At 31.9% G+C, this 15,731-nt stretch overlaps 1 protein-coding gene across 4 annotated transcripts in view; it reads right to left on the bottom strand.

The window, feature by feature from the left end:
- The window catches only part of Ascc3 (activating signal cointegrator 1 complex subunit 3), a 295,426-nt gene that overhangs the window by 103,867 nt on the left and 175,828 nt on the right, over positions 1 to 15,731 (bottom strand). For all 4 annotated transcript variants that reach the window (XM_010607172.2, XM_010607175.2, XM_010607174.3 and 1 more), the window contains 8 exons: positions 14,865 to 15,041; positions 12,887 to 13,112; positions 11,304 to 11,458; positions 8,905 to 9,003; positions 7,806 to 7,974; positions 5,412 to 5,632; positions 2,210 to 2,295; positions 324 to 490 (listed from right to left, as the gene is read on the bottom strand). In XM_010607172.2, the coding sequence (XP_010605474.1) occupies positions 324 to 490; positions 2,210 to 2,295; positions 5,412 to 5,632; positions 7,806 to 7,974; positions 8,905 to 9,003; positions 11,304 to 11,458; positions 12,887 to 13,112; positions 14,865 to 15,041 (1,300 nt within the window). The remainder of the gene's footprint in view (positions 1 to 323; positions 491 to 2,209; positions 2,296 to 5,411; positions 5,633 to 7,805; positions 7,975 to 8,904; positions 9,004 to 11,303; positions 11,459 to 12,886; positions 13,113 to 14,864; positions 15,042 to 15,731) is intronic.

The following is a 15,731-nucleotide window of genomic DNA, read 5'->3' as shown; positions in this document are numbered from 1 at the left end:
CATAGCTGAGAGAACACAGAAGGATACTGGCCGAAGAGTCCAAATGTTTTAGTCAGGAGAGATAAATTTGTGAGATTTACTACAGGGCAGGGTGATAAAAAGAATGCATATTTCAAAATTGCTGGGTGAATATTTAATCCCTCACCATAAAAATGATAAGTAATGAAGTAAGAGATACGGTGATTAATTTAGTCATTCCACTTTGTATATATATAGATCAAAACATCACACTGTACCTCAGAAGCATATGCAATTTTCTGTCAATTAAAACTAATAATAAGAAAGCTGGAGTTTCTAAATGATTTAGATATAGTTGTACCCACCAAGTAGATGGATCTCATCTATGATGAGAATAGTGACTCGCTGTACATAATTCCTATTTTGCCAGCTTCTGCTGACTCCATCCCATTTCTCTGGTGTGGTGACAATAAGGTCAGCCTGGGCAATGGATTTCATATCAGGAGTGACATCCCCAGTTAGTTCAATAACTCTAAGGAAATAGAATTTACCTTCATATAATGCAAGATATGGAAAGTAAAACTGCATCTCTTTCAAAATAAAATTTAATAACGCTTAAAGATATTATTTCTCTAATTTCTGAAAATTTTAACATGAATCAAAAATTATAATTTCTAGCCATAAGATGAAGGATATATAAATTCAAATCCCTGACACTGTTAACTTTTATGCAAATATGTAAATAATACAAACTCTGATTATAATCCTAGGTGATTTATGACACTTAAATCATCCACATAATGGAATGAACAAATTTTGGGGGAATTAGTTTTGAAGAAAAGTATGAATTTACTAAGACAAAAGGAGGAAATCATACATTATTAATCAAATATTATGTATAAATTTAATTTTTTTTCAGATTGAAATTTTACATAGATAACAAGGGACAATTCAAACATATTGCAATATAAATCATATTTTATTATATATGGTTTATTGCCAAGATAAACATTAGTAAATAGGTACTATCTCTTTCTGAGTACATCTCAGTCTTTTGGTGAGAAAGAAGAAAAAGCAAAAATCTAACTGCTGAGGAGTTAGACACTACATAAGAAAATCTCAAGGCTACCTCCAAATTTAGCTGAACAATTACTAAATAATTTCCACATCTGTGTTAAGACCTGGAAAACAGAAAAGTGGACAAGATTGGTTCCTACAAGTATAGTGTTCCCAAAGCAGTTCTTTATTTTTATTTTTATTCATTTTTTATTATTGTATATATTACCCTGAATTTATTTATTTATTTATTTATTTATTTTGTACTGAGCATCAAACTCAGGAGCTTGTACTTGTGAGGCAGGTGGCAGAACCACTGAGCTTAATCCCCAGCCCCACACTGAATTATTAATCTCTTCATATAGTTCAAATATATAGTGAATTGTCTCCATAACATTTGTACCCACTAGCCATCTATTTTTTCATTTAAGATTTAGATATTCACATTCTTATTTTTAAAAGAGATATGATAGTTGAAAACTTTTTTCTTTGCATTATACTTGAAGATTGGTCATGAAAAGTTTATTCTTTTGTAGGGTTATAAAATAATTTAAACTGTGTAAATGTAGCATGATTTACTCAGTGTTCTCCTATTGGACATTTGGGTTACCTGCATGTTTTTGCTATAAAAATAGAACTGAGATGCTTTTTTTTTTTTGGAGACAGGGTCTCACTAGGTAGTTCAGACTGCCCTGGAACTCACTGTGTAGCCCAGGTTGGTCCCGAACTCACAGTGATCCTCCTGTCTCAGCCTCCCGAGTGCTGGGACTACAGGCGTGCACCACCACGCCCAGCTGCGATGCTTTTTTAATACATTAAAAATATCAACATAAAGTGTATCATCTTCAAAGAACTTTCATTTCTTAATAAATAATTTATATGCAAAATCCCTTTTAAGTGGTTCTGAAATTTACTCTAAATAATATGAAAGAAAGAGAAACAACCTTTTTTGGAATAATACTACTCTGCAAAAACTTTTCTTGAAAAATAAAAGGATTTATATTAAATTTGTAAAGAAATTTTATTTTTTATCTTAAAACAATGGGTATGTCAATAATATTTAATAGTTGCTATAAGCCTTTCAATAAAAGATTCTAAAAAAATCACTAAAAATTCCTTTCAACAGTTTTATGCAATTTTTATTTGTTGGTTCTTTTATTCAAAACATATCCTTTTAAATAAAAGTAGGACTTACTTTTTGCCAAGTTTTTCTTCAATTCTAACTTTCCAATCATCCATTCTTTCACGTACTAGAGCTTTTAGGGGTGCAATATATACTGCCTAAAAAAGGAGGAGGATAAAAAGACTAAGAAAACAGCAACAGCATTTCAAATAAAAGTAAACATAAAATTTGTCAAAATAGGGACAAGCACATACAGATGTTATTCATAAATAGTCTTTGTTTATAAAATGCTTCAAAGCAGAGTTCTGTTATATCAACAGGTATCTTTATTAATCAATAATCACATAATAGACTGAAAGGTTAGGAAAACAATGTTGAGAAAGAGAAAGATGATACTAATTGAAAATCAAAGAAAAAGTAAGCTTGAACATTTCTGAAATCATGTAAAAAACAACACAAAATTTTAATTGCAATACATCTAAAATGTCAGTTTTAAAGTACTCACACAATTTAAAAAAACAAGAAAAACCTAAATTATGTTCCCCAAAAAACTTGCTAGAATAAGCAAATGCAATAAAATTTCATGCTATAAAATCAACATACAAAAATCTATAGCATTTTTCTATACACTAACAATGAGCTATTTGAATAAAAACAACAATAATAACAAAGGAGTCCCATTCACAATACCATGACAAGAATAAAATAAAAATAAATTCAACCAAGGAGTAAAAAAGTTTGTGTACTGAAAAGTGTACAACACTAACAAAAGAAACGGAAGCAGATACAACAATCAGATACTTCATGTTAATGAACTGAAAGAGTTGTTGAAATGTCCACTCTATGTAAAATAATCTATAGAATCAATGTACTCTCTATCAAAAGAGAGTGGAGTTTTTTTAACATAGAAAAATGTTCTGAAATTCACAAAGAACTACAATGACCCTGAAGAGCTAAAGCAATCTTCAGAAAGAACAAAGTTAGAAACTTTACATTTCCTATTTCAAATTATATTACAAAGCTATAGTAATCAAACCAGTAAAGCACTGGCATACAAATAGACACATAAAACAATGGAACAAAAGAGTACAGGGTCCAGAAATCAATCCACACATATCTGGCTAATTCATCTGTGACAAGGATGTGAAGAATACACCATAAGGAAAGGCCACTCTTTAATAAGTTGCACTGAGAAAACTGAATATGCACATCCAACAGAATGAAACTGGACCCTTGTTGCCCACCATCTATAAAAATTAACTTGAAATAAACTGAAGACTTACATGTAAGATACGAAAACACGAAATTATTAAAAGAAAACAAAGGTACAAAAGCTTCCTGACATTGGTCTTGGCAGTTATATTTTGTATCTGATACCCTGCCCAAAAAGCAAAAATAAACAAGTGGAGATATACCAAACAAAACATAAAGGCTTCTACACATCACAATCAACAGATTGAGCAGACTGAAAAGGTGACCTAGGTAATGGGGAGAAATAATACTTGCAAATTATATATCTTATTAGGGATGAGCTTCCAAAACATAAGTCATACTACCAAATAGCAAACACCTCAAATAATTCAATTTAAAAGAGAACAAACCATGTGAACAGACATCATTCCAAAGAAGGTGAATGGCCAAAGATAATATGAGAATATACTCAACATCACTATTCATCAGAAAAATGCAAATTAAAACCACCATGAGGTATCACTTCACATCTGTTAATAAAGACATTATCAAAACAACCAAAGAAAACAAATGCTGTCAAGGATGTGGAGACAAAGGAACTGATGTACGCTTCTGAAAGTGTAAGATGACACAGCCATTATGGAAAAAAAATGAATGAAGAGTACTTTTTTTGGTACCGGGGATTAAACTCAAGACCTTGAGCTTGCAAGACAGGCGGTGGAATCACTGAGTTAAATCCCCGGCCCGAAGAGTCTTAAAAATTAAAACCAGAAATATTACATAATATAGTAATTATATTTTAGGATATATATAAAAAAAATAAGATCTATATCTCAAAGCACTTTGTACACCCCCATGTTCATTATACCATTCATTATTCAGAAGATCTGATAATCTAAATGTCTCGATAGATGAATAAAGAAATTATCACACACATACATATTACTCAGTTACACTACAAAGGAAATCCTGCCAATAGCATGTATTCTGCTAAGTGAAATAAGCCAGATATGGGAAAAAAGAAAGTATGTCAAATTTATTGACTCAGAATAGAACAATGAAAGTAATGGCTATGTGGTCACACAGTGGGGAATGAGTGGTCAAAGGGGACAAAAATTCATTAATATAGAATAAGTGGGTTCTAGCAATCTAACATACAAGAAGGTGATTATAGTTAATAATACTATATCATATACTTGACTCACTAGAAGAATAGATATTAAGTGTTCTCGCCATAAAAGAGAAATCATCTAAAGAGGTTAACTGTATTGACTGTAGTAATCATTTTGTAATGTATGTTTATTAAAACAACATAGTATAAACTTTAAACATAATTTTTTTTTGACTGAGGCTGGGCATGGTTGTGCATACCTCTAATCACAACACATGAAGATTGCAAGTTTGAGCAGAATGAGGGCAATTTAGTGAGAGCTTGTCTCTAAATTTTATTTTATTTAATTAATTAATTATTTTGTATCAGTAATTGAACTCAGGGCCTTACACTTGCCAGGCAGGCACTGACTGCAATGCTGAGCTACATCTCTGGCCCTTAAACATATAAATTGTATTAATGGTGAAGCAATATTGGGAAAAAACTTATAAAACTATAAGTGCTTAAAATTAATTACTTGGCTTGCAATGTTATTTAACATTAATAATATCATAGACATTTGGAAAAATATAGAATAAAACTACCCCTATATTTTCTGTGTATAATCATACTATGTTTTTTAAAGTGTTAGCATTTCCTTCATATCTACAGGATTTGATTATGAATTATTATATATCTTATGAATATGGCTATGGATTCATTACTTCATAGAGAAACTGAATTGCAGATATCATATAATGAGGAAAGGACATGTGAGAACTAATGTATACATTAAAAATTTAACTAGAGAACTCCAAAATTTGACATAAATTTTCTTACAGCAATTATTCTAATACTGATTGGTCCTCTGGAAAATTCAATGCCTAACAGATCTACTAATTGCATTCTGCCAGTATATTCATAACTGGTTAGTTTAGAGATTATGAACTGCTTTTCCTGGTTGAATGTAAGCATATGATTCTTTAAACAGACCTTTGATGTAGGGTACTTGTTGAAGACTCTGAAAATGGCTAATTCAGCTGCAACAGTCTTTCCTGATCCAGTGGGTGCTCCAAGTAGGACATTACAGTTTGTATGATACAGTGTATGAAATATCTGTGTCTGTACGGGGTTAAAGTGGCTGAAGTTGTACAGGGCTTCATATGCTTTACATCCCAAAGCTGTGATTGGTAAAGGCTGAAGATCCAGTAACTCTGAAAAGATCCAAAAGGCACTGCTGATACATTAATTAAAAAACATGCACACTACACTCTTGAGTTACGACAGGCCTGACATACGAACAACTTAGATCATAATCGGAATTTTAGTTTTAACTGATGACCAGTCTTGAGTTATGACCTAAATGCTGGCCACTTGTGCTTCCAGATGGTCTCAAATACAGATCAGATTTAACCCTTACAGAGTTTTTGAAGGAAAATTACAACATCCTTTCCTATATGGGGCTAACTGAGAAATCCTGGGGCCATGCTGAGATTTGCTTGAATTCAGGAAGATTCTGAAGGCTGTGTAGAGGAGCCTAAGCCTTCAGTTGACGGGAATTGCAACCAGTCCTCAAATTGATAACAATCCTAGTTACAGCCAGGAATGAACTGAGTTTGTAAGTCAAGGGTCCACTGTATTAAACACAGTATTTATAACAATTCTTAATTGTTTAAATGGGGAAATGCCTGATCTAAGTTCTCAAATACCAGTGGTACACCTTTTATTCTCCTGTCACATTTAACATTCTAACATATTGAGAACTTCTGAGAAGTTCTCCATAAATCAACTAAATCTTTTTCCTCCAGTCAGGAATGTAATTTGAATAACAAGTACAGGCAATTAAACATTCTATAGAACTAAATTAAATCTACCCTAATCTGTAAAAACCTGAAAAGCATTTTCAAACATCAGAATTGGAATGGTTATTATAATAACTTATTTTTTATCTGTTACACACTGATCAGTCTAAGTAGTTGAGTGAGCTGCTGCCATTTCCAATGGAAACTGAAATGAACTTAGGCTCATTCCAGGAAGAAACCTGGGTGGAAGTTTTAAAGCACAGCATGACTGAGTAAACAAAAACTGCCTGAAGAAAACCTTGAAAGAAACTAGATTTCATTGTTTCTTACTACATGGACTGGAAGCTTCAGGTACTGGAAAGTTAAAATGACTTACAGAGATAAATTTATAGAGATAAAATTTATAGAGATAAATACCCTTGAGTAACTGACAGACCTTGTTCCCCATAACCTAGAAAGCTAGCAGTTAAAAAAAACAAAGGATAGCTTTACTCTTAACATTGCTGCATAGAGGATGACTACCATTATGAGTTTAAATAAGAAACAAATCAGAATCAGTAAGGAGGCAGTGTAGCTTCATAGTATGGTTTCTAGATGCAAAGTATGTGAACTTCCTTCTAAAAAATGTACCTAAAAGTAAAAAAGCAGCTGCATGTGTTGGAGCATGCCTGTAATCCCACTATGGTCTGTGAGGCTGAAGCAAGAGGATCCCTAGTTTGAGTTGTCTCTGCCTGAACAACTCAGCAATTCAATGAGACTTGTCTCAAAAACTAAACAAAATAAAACAAAAAATAGCTCAGTGTGAAGGCCTTGGGTTCATTCTCCAGTATTGGAAAAAGAGAGTTAAAGAGCTAATTTAAAAAAAACATCCTTCTCCACTGCTCTACTTTACTACATGGGTAGCTTATAGCTAACTGCATGCTTTGTAATATCAGGTTACAATGGCTTAAATTTCCTGCAGCTCTAGAAATCAACAGTGGGGATGCATTGTAAATTAAGGGCTATCGTGCTAATCAAAGGATAGATATATTTTCAATGAACCTAACATATTAAACACTGTTTACTGTCAACTGCACAACTATGACAATTTAAATTAACATGTTTTATTTCAGTAAAATATTTTTTTCTGTGCTTTTCTGAACTCAATATGCTTATATATGCTTGGAGTAAAACAGACTCTGGGATAATTGATATTTATTTAGTGTGTTTCTACCATCAATTGAGATATCATGGTGGTGCTCTTATTGCTTTTAAAAATGTAGTCACAATCAGTTAATTATGTGATTAGAGTGATATGTGCTTCACTGCTTAATATTGTAATGATTAAATGAGTGGTGAAATATAATGTTCATGTACGTAAAAAATGTATTTGTCAAAGAAATCTAGAAGTCACGTTGGAAGCACATGTTTTAAATGAAAACACAAAATACTTTTTCTTTATTTTGAGATTCTAGAAATCACAAGTAAGCACATTTAATGAAAGAAGACTAGAATAAAACAATTTTAAAGGACAGACACATTTCCATGTTAATTAAAACCTCAATTCTCAGGCACCAAAGATTCATATTAGCATTCAGTATGTTACCTGTATGAGGAGGATGCCTTTCCGGTAGAATCAGATGTTGAAAGTTGATAATACATACAGCCTCAGCTCCTAACCATCTATCAGACACTGCTCGGATGTAGTATTGGGAAGGCAAAGGCTCAAAAATAGGGATTGTAAATACCAGTAGTTGAGGTTCTTTATTAAGGACCTAATGTGAAATAAAACCTAAAATAAATATTGCTATTCTGATTTTATAAACAGCAGTCTAATGCTGAGACAATAGTATCTATGCAAGATATATTAAAAACAAAAATAAAATATCTTGGAATTCTAACTAGCTAAGATATTCAGTTACTTCAGAAACTTGTGAGTGGGTTCCTTCTGAAGGTTCTTAAAAATAATGAAAGGTAAAAATTTATACTTAATATTATTTATATATGTACATCATCATGTATTAGCAGGATACCAGTTTGACTCATTAACAGAATTTCCTAAAAATAATTCATTCAATTACTTCATGGTTTCTATGATGCCAGTTACTGTAATTGTTATTTAATATTTTTCTTTGTGTCCCACCAGTACTTTAAGTAGAATATCAGAAACACTAGGAATAAACAAATGATTTATTCCTAAAGATAAATGCAATGAAAACAAACACTGTTATGAAATTCTATTGCTGCCCACCAAGATTTTCAGTCTGAAGTTTGTTTTCTTTTTGGTAAAATGAAAAATACAAATGAAGCCCAAGTTAAAGTAGCAGCAAAAAACTAAATCATTCTCTTAAGATTCAGAGAATTTTCAAGGAATGGGCTCTTCACTGTATGATTTAACACTGTAGTACTGTGTGCATGTAATATTTATCATACCCATTTTACATATTACAAACCACCAGAAAGCCATGCCTTAAGCCATGACAAAGATTATAACTGAATTCCTCAAATTATGATTATACTGAATTATCCGTATTGTAACATGTAATCACCGTGTTCCTTTAAAACCAAATAGAAACTTAACACCTAACAAATGAGTTTTAATGCCACCATGATCACAGAAATAAAGTAAAAAACAGAAAATGTTAGTTTACATTTTTTCCTGTGGTAGCAAAAGAGTAAGAATATATCCACACATACATGTTTACCTGCTTTTTAAGAGCAAGAAAATACTCTGAGTGATAAATGTGATCATTTGTAGGATCTTCTACCCAAATCCACCAGGGTTCTCCTATGGTTCCATGGACCTAGCAGAAAAATAGCATCAAAGTACCATGCATATCATAAGTTAAGAGATTGTGCTATTTCCAAACACAAAACCTATTCCTCTTTCCCTAACAACTTTATTGACATATAATTTACAAAATAATTTTACTAAAGTACACAGTTCAATGATATTAACATATTCACAAAGTTGCATGACTATAACCATAATTTAACTTTATAATATTTTATTGCTTCTCCCGCAAAAATGTCTATATTCCATAGCAATAACTACCAATTTAGTACAAATTTACCTATGTACATTTGACCTAAATCAAATCAGGTAATATGTAATATTTTGTGCCTGATTCTTTAACTCACTGTTATTTTCATAGTTTATTTATGTTTTGGCATATTTCAGTACTATGTTCTTTTTTTTTTTGAGACAGGGTCTCACTATGTAGTTCAGATTGCTCTGGAACTCACTGTGTAGCCCAGGCTGGTCTCAAACTCCTGCCTCAGCCTCCCAAGTGCTGGGATTACAGGCATGCGCCAGTCACCACGCCCAGCTACTATGTTCTTTTTTATCATCAAATAACATTCCACTAGAAGACACCATATTTAGTTTATCCATTTCAGTTAATATTCTCTCCCTCTCTCTCTCTTTCCTGTCCTGTCATTCCTCTCTTCTCTCTTATAAGGTCCAGGGTTATTGAGTATTCACTTCTCCCTCATGTAACTTAAGAAAAGGTGACCCCATAAGACAATTAGCTCTTGGCATTCTCCTTACAACAGCTATAGTAAAGGAAAAACTCACGACAAATACTGGCCAAATTGGACTGAAAAAAAAAAGGGGGGGCTTATGGTCTCTATAGCATGGGCTGGGGAAAATAGGATGTTTTCTCTTTGCTCTCTTGAATATGAAAAAGGAAGCATAAAAATGGAAAATACCCATGATGTCAACAGAACAAAGAGATGGAAAGATCCTGAGACATAATTATCATCATCATTAGAAGTAGTAGTAGTAGTACCAGGGACCTTGTGCTTGCCAGGCAGGCATGGGGCCACTGAGCTATATCCCCGACCCTTGAGCTACATCCCTGGCGCCAATGATATTACTAACTAGAATATTCAGCCATCCTTTATGGCTATTATCCCTGTGGACCTTTCATTATTTGTGAATTTTATATTACTTGGAAATATTAGATATGCTTTTATATCATTATCTAGTTTTTGTAGAAATTCTGTGAGAAAAAATAATTATTATATGTTTATGGGTGAAGAAATTACAGGAATTAAAGGTATGGGCATTTTAAGGCTAATGTGGAATTCAGATAGGACTATGGTTGGGTGAATTTAGAGCAAAATGCTGAATAAAATTCACATTACAAATATATTAATGTTAGGTAATGAAGAAAGTATTCACTTATATTTACAAGAATCCTAAAATAACCATGTGAAGTAAACATTGTGAAACTATAATTACTCATTTACCTGTTTTCCCTTTTGGCTTCATAAAAGCAAGGATTGAGTCTTACTTGCCTTTGTACCTACAATTTCTAACACAACAGCTGGTACAAAGTCAGATCTTAGACAATGTTGACTGAGTAAAAAGAGGATCCACAGTATATCTTTACCATGTATATCATTATATTTTAATTTAATAACAACTAAAGTATTGAAGGATGAAAGAAATAGACTAAAAACTGTAACAGAAATGTGATAGGAAATAAGAATGTTGTGAAATATATAAATATATATTTATATACAGCACCAAATGTTCAATGAAATAAAAAAAACAACAGAAAAATATATTTATTAGGGTTACCAGTTAAGTCAGTGGACAGCACTGCAAAAGTAGTCTCAGAAGAAAAGAAACTGGTGACAAGATGAAAATGTGGAATTTTTTTGATAAGCCTAATGTTTAAGAAACAGAATCTTTGAGAGACACCATGACTTGAACATGGTCCTTTTAGCAGAGAGAATTAAACATGTGGTAAGTTAAAATTATAGAGCAGAGCTGGAAAAAATGGTAATAGAGTGAAAACAAGGGAACATAGAATTCATATGGCAATTCTTCTGGAGTTAAATTCATTAAAATATTGTTCAGTATTGAAATTTTAAGTTTTCTAGATTCCTGGAGGGATCTCACTGGCTGAAATATGACTGACAAAACATGCTTTTCTTATGGATAAAAGAAAATACTACTACTATACTTTTAATTACTTTCATATTCATTTTACAGGATTGTCTATGTCTCAGAGACAGATGCAAATAGCTTTACTGGAACTTATCATACAATAATTTTAGTTTAGCAAGGATACAGGTTTCTTTCCATTTCTACCTGATCATTCCAACTGAAATCAGGGTAGATGCTGAGTGTCACTCGGAGGACAGTCCGTGTGATAGGTTGAATGGATGCCTCCATCATAACAGAAGGTATCTGATGAACACATTGTTTGACCCTCAGCCCAATATTCACATGATGCAAAATGTGACCTGAAAGGAAAACATCATGTAGAAGAAATGTGGCCAGATAGGGAAATAAAAAAAAGGTAGATACTTTGACTTGTAAATGAGATTTCAGAGAAGGTGATTTTATTACTTGTTTTATGATTTGCTATGTAGAATAGCTGACATTCTTGACCTGGCATGTTTGAATATTGTGTAATAATTAACTTGAATTAGCAATTCATAGCTCTGAAATCTAGTATCAAGGTTTCTTCAGGTATTAATAGAATTTTTAAAATTACTGAAACTTCATAGTATTTAAACTACTATAAACAACCCCACTTGTTTCCACAGCAACTTTGATACAATATAAAAATATTTGGTATTTTGTGAAAACAGCCACTAATTTTTTCAGGTTCTATTCTGAACTGTATTATGAAAATAGGAAATGCTTCTATAATTAAGTACAACTCATCCATCCACACCCACTTCCAGAAAACATAAAGATAAGACAAAATATGGTGATACTAACACAAAATTTACTTCATATGTATTTCCATAAATAATAAAATTCTGGAAAACAGACATATATAGAAGTACTGGGGGATTGTTGTCAAAAAGCAAATGTGACTATAAATAAGTTCGATTACTAGTTTTAGCAAAATTGAAACTAAAGTTTATTTTCTTATCAAAATATAATACATATAACCCAAAATACATTGTGTATACTTTTATCTTTCCTTGGACCCAATTTCTTTCTATTGATAATTTCTATCTTCTATTCTATCTCAGAAGAAATACTCTTTTCCTCTACAAGTATAATATTCCTGTCAACATCTAACATTTTTGGACTTTTTACCAGCTGTAATGCCCTTACTTGTTTTCCGCCTGTCTCCCTTCATGTGTAATATCTAGCCTATTCAGAACTGAAATACTGTTGAATCAATACCTTACACATCTGTCCAATAAAACGTTAAGGTTCCTGGAAATAATGCAGGAAAAACTTTTCAATATTACATGAGCCAGAGCAGAACATCAAATACTATGTATACACTGATACCAACTTGGTTTGAAGATGTTTATTTGTGTGATTAAAGCTCATTTAGAAACTGGAGAAATGCAGAGCTTAATGCTCACATACATTTTTACTGTACTGTTGCTGATATACATAACAAAAGTCTTGAAATCAATTAAAGATTTAGAAGTGAAATGAGAAACATCACTGAATGTTATCATTTATGGGAAAGATTCTGTGTGTAGTTTACTTAATGGTATGGCAATATAAATTTTGAATTGCTAAATCTGTCAAATAACTTCATAAAACTTGGAGTGACTTTTGCTTAAGTTTAGATAGAGATTTTATAACAAGGGTAAAAATTTATCATGAATAATGTGAAAATTCACAATAAATTTACATTTAGTAAAATATTTCATTTGTACAGAAAAATAATTTAAACGTTTTTGTTTCTTTCTTACCTATTTCATCTTTCCTCATGTCTTTCAGCTTATCCACAGTAAGGTTTTTCTCTTCTAATCTTGTTAGAATGTGTGGTGGTAACACCGAGAATTGTCTCAAAGGGCTAGCCCAACCCCAAAGCCTCTTGTCAATGACTTTACTGAGATTCAGAAGCCTGTAGGTCATGGTAGGCCAACGTTTCCTTAGAGCAATTTCAAAAAGAGCACGGACAATTCTAGCTGCATTCTGAAGGACAAACAAGGCAGATGGGTGGTTAGAGCCAATGTGGTTGTAAATTTGTTCACAAATTTATTATTCTGAGTCAGTCTCAAAAGAAGGGCAAGTCAAACTGCATCTCTGAATTGTGAGACAACATCTTTTCTCATATAAACCCAGTTTTCTTTATTATTTACTGACAATAGTAATCACATTCTTTTTATATATACGTCACTCGCTATACTCAGAGTAGCCTTATTCCCAAGTTCTTAAGAATATCTACGCTTTCACCCTCTAAACAGAAATGGATCTGGGGGCTGGGGATTTAGCTTAGTGGTTCGGTGGCCTGCCTTGCAAGCTCAAGGACCCGAGTTCAATCCCCAGTACCAAAAAAAAGAAAAAAGAAATGGATCTGGTAAAGATAGAAAGCATGCAAAGTATCCAGGAGTCTGTGGGTGCATCTAGAATAAAAAGGTAAAGATGCTTCTATATATATATGAAATGATCAAACTTATAAGACTGTTTAGACAGAAATTAAGGAAGACTTCGAGATCCTCCCAGAGAAAAAGTGAGCAAGGGTGACAAGAAGTACTGATGAGCACAGCTGCTCATGTTAACAGCTCCCTATAAAACAGTGTAAGTAGTATTACACATATTATCTCATTTAATCTTTACAACAACTATATTTGATTGGTATTGAAATTGTGATTTTATAGATGGTTACACTAAGGCTTGAAGATATTAAAACTTTGACAATGGTCATAGAGGTGGTTGGTATTTGGTGTCAGAGCATCTCTTCAAACCCAGAGCTAAATGATACCAAACTTTAAGATACTAAACTCAGCAGAGTGAGGATAGCTTCATTAATAGATAGATAGAAAGTTAAAATCAATAAAGATTTAAAATAATCCCTAATAGCTAGTTCCCAATTATTTTGGATCCTTTATCATTAAATGAAGACTGTTACGGCAGACTGCTTTATAATCATGAACTTAAGAGACATCATTTAATATTTACAGACATCTATATTTGAAAATAATGTTAACATTAGACAATGTTACAAGAAATGATGCTATTTCCAAGCATTTCAAAATGTTCATAGATATTAACAATAATTTATTTAGTTTAAACATACTTCTCTTATAGTAAGGGCTTGAATACAGTTGTAAATATGATGTAACAGCAAAATAGTGATGTTTTAAATAATTAAATTACTTGCTTTAATTACTCCAGTTAATGGAGGCATATATGCAACAAAAAATAAAAATTATACTTCAGATATACATTTAAGAAACATATATCCCAAAAGGAAAACTGTGATTTGAAAGGTAAACAATAAAAATAAGCTACTTTACTTCACATGATGGCTTGAATATAAAAACAGAAATACATGAGCACTTCATAACAGCATTTAAAAAACTTAGATATTAAATGAACTATAGTTTAGGGGAATAATTTTCTTTTAATCCTTCATGTTAAGCATCTATAGTAGAGAAGATAACTTTTTTTTTTTCTCAAAACAGAGACATCACATTGAAAGTATGGTATGAGATATATTAAACTTTATTTAATGGAAAATTTGTAATAAGCCAAACCAACCACAAAATTTCACCCCAGTCCTGATTTGTGAGCACAGACTGCATAGAAACAATGAGAACGAGTTTCTAAAATAAAATGGTAGTTTGGCTGCACTTCACAAAGCAATGCATTCATCACATAGCATAGATTAATTCCTAGAGATAAGCACAGAAGAGAAAAATGGGAAAGAAGGAAGAATCTTACCTGTGCAACATACGCAGAATCTGATATAAGGGAGAAGCTATCCATCTCTCCTCGGCTGATATAAGTTTGAAGTAAGATGTTAATTTTCCCATAACTATTTTCTACACCTCCAGGAGCTGAGAGTTCACAGAAATTGTTTAATAAAGTATCTAATTCTTCTATTTCTTCTTCTCTGACCTAGAAATTTTAATAGTAATACTTGCTTTATTAAATTTTTTCATATTGAAAATAAATTACATTGCATTCTTTAAAAACTTTCAATTAGTATAATGTACTTTCTTTTCACATACCTAAAACAGTAATTTCTCTGCAGGTAGTTATAAAATACAACATGCAACTATCTTAAGTTTAATATAATTACATTTTATTATTCACTACTAACAAAGTTGCCAATGACATATAAAATTTTGATATGCCATAAAAATTAAACCATATGACCTCACCATTCTTCAATTGATGAGATTTCATTTTTCATTTGACCAGAATAAAACCTCCGCCCAACTGGATTAGGACAAACTCAATTATCTTCAAATGTATTCATTACAGCTACATATTTCATAGTTTATATGGTATATTCAGAGCATAAAGTTGTGAAGTACTGTTTCAAAGTTTTAAGATTTTTACTGTTAATAAAATTAAATTATAATATGGGTAGAGATATATTCATATCTAAGTCATGATTATGCATGCACTTTCATTTTCTTCAGTGAACTTTATATTATAAATAAAGCAAAATGTATAGTGTATTCAATAGTTTCACTACTATAAAACTTCTTTAAATTATTTGATTTGATGTAAAGAATGATATCAGCTATTATAAAATATAATTTAGGATGGTAGATATTCTTGAGTAATAGAAGATTAATG

Source organism: Fukomys damarensis, unplaced genomic scaffold, assembly GCF_012274545.1.
Source record: "Fukomys damarensis isolate Sample0158 unplaced genomic scaffold, DMR_v1.0_HiC HiC_scaffold_14, whole genome shotgun sequence".
NCBI lineage: Eukaryota > Metazoa > Chordata > Mammalia > Rodentia > Bathyergidae > Fukomys > Fukomys damarensis.
Note: the sequence above shows the minus strand (reverse complement) of the source record. Positions and strands in the feature narration are given on the sequence as shown.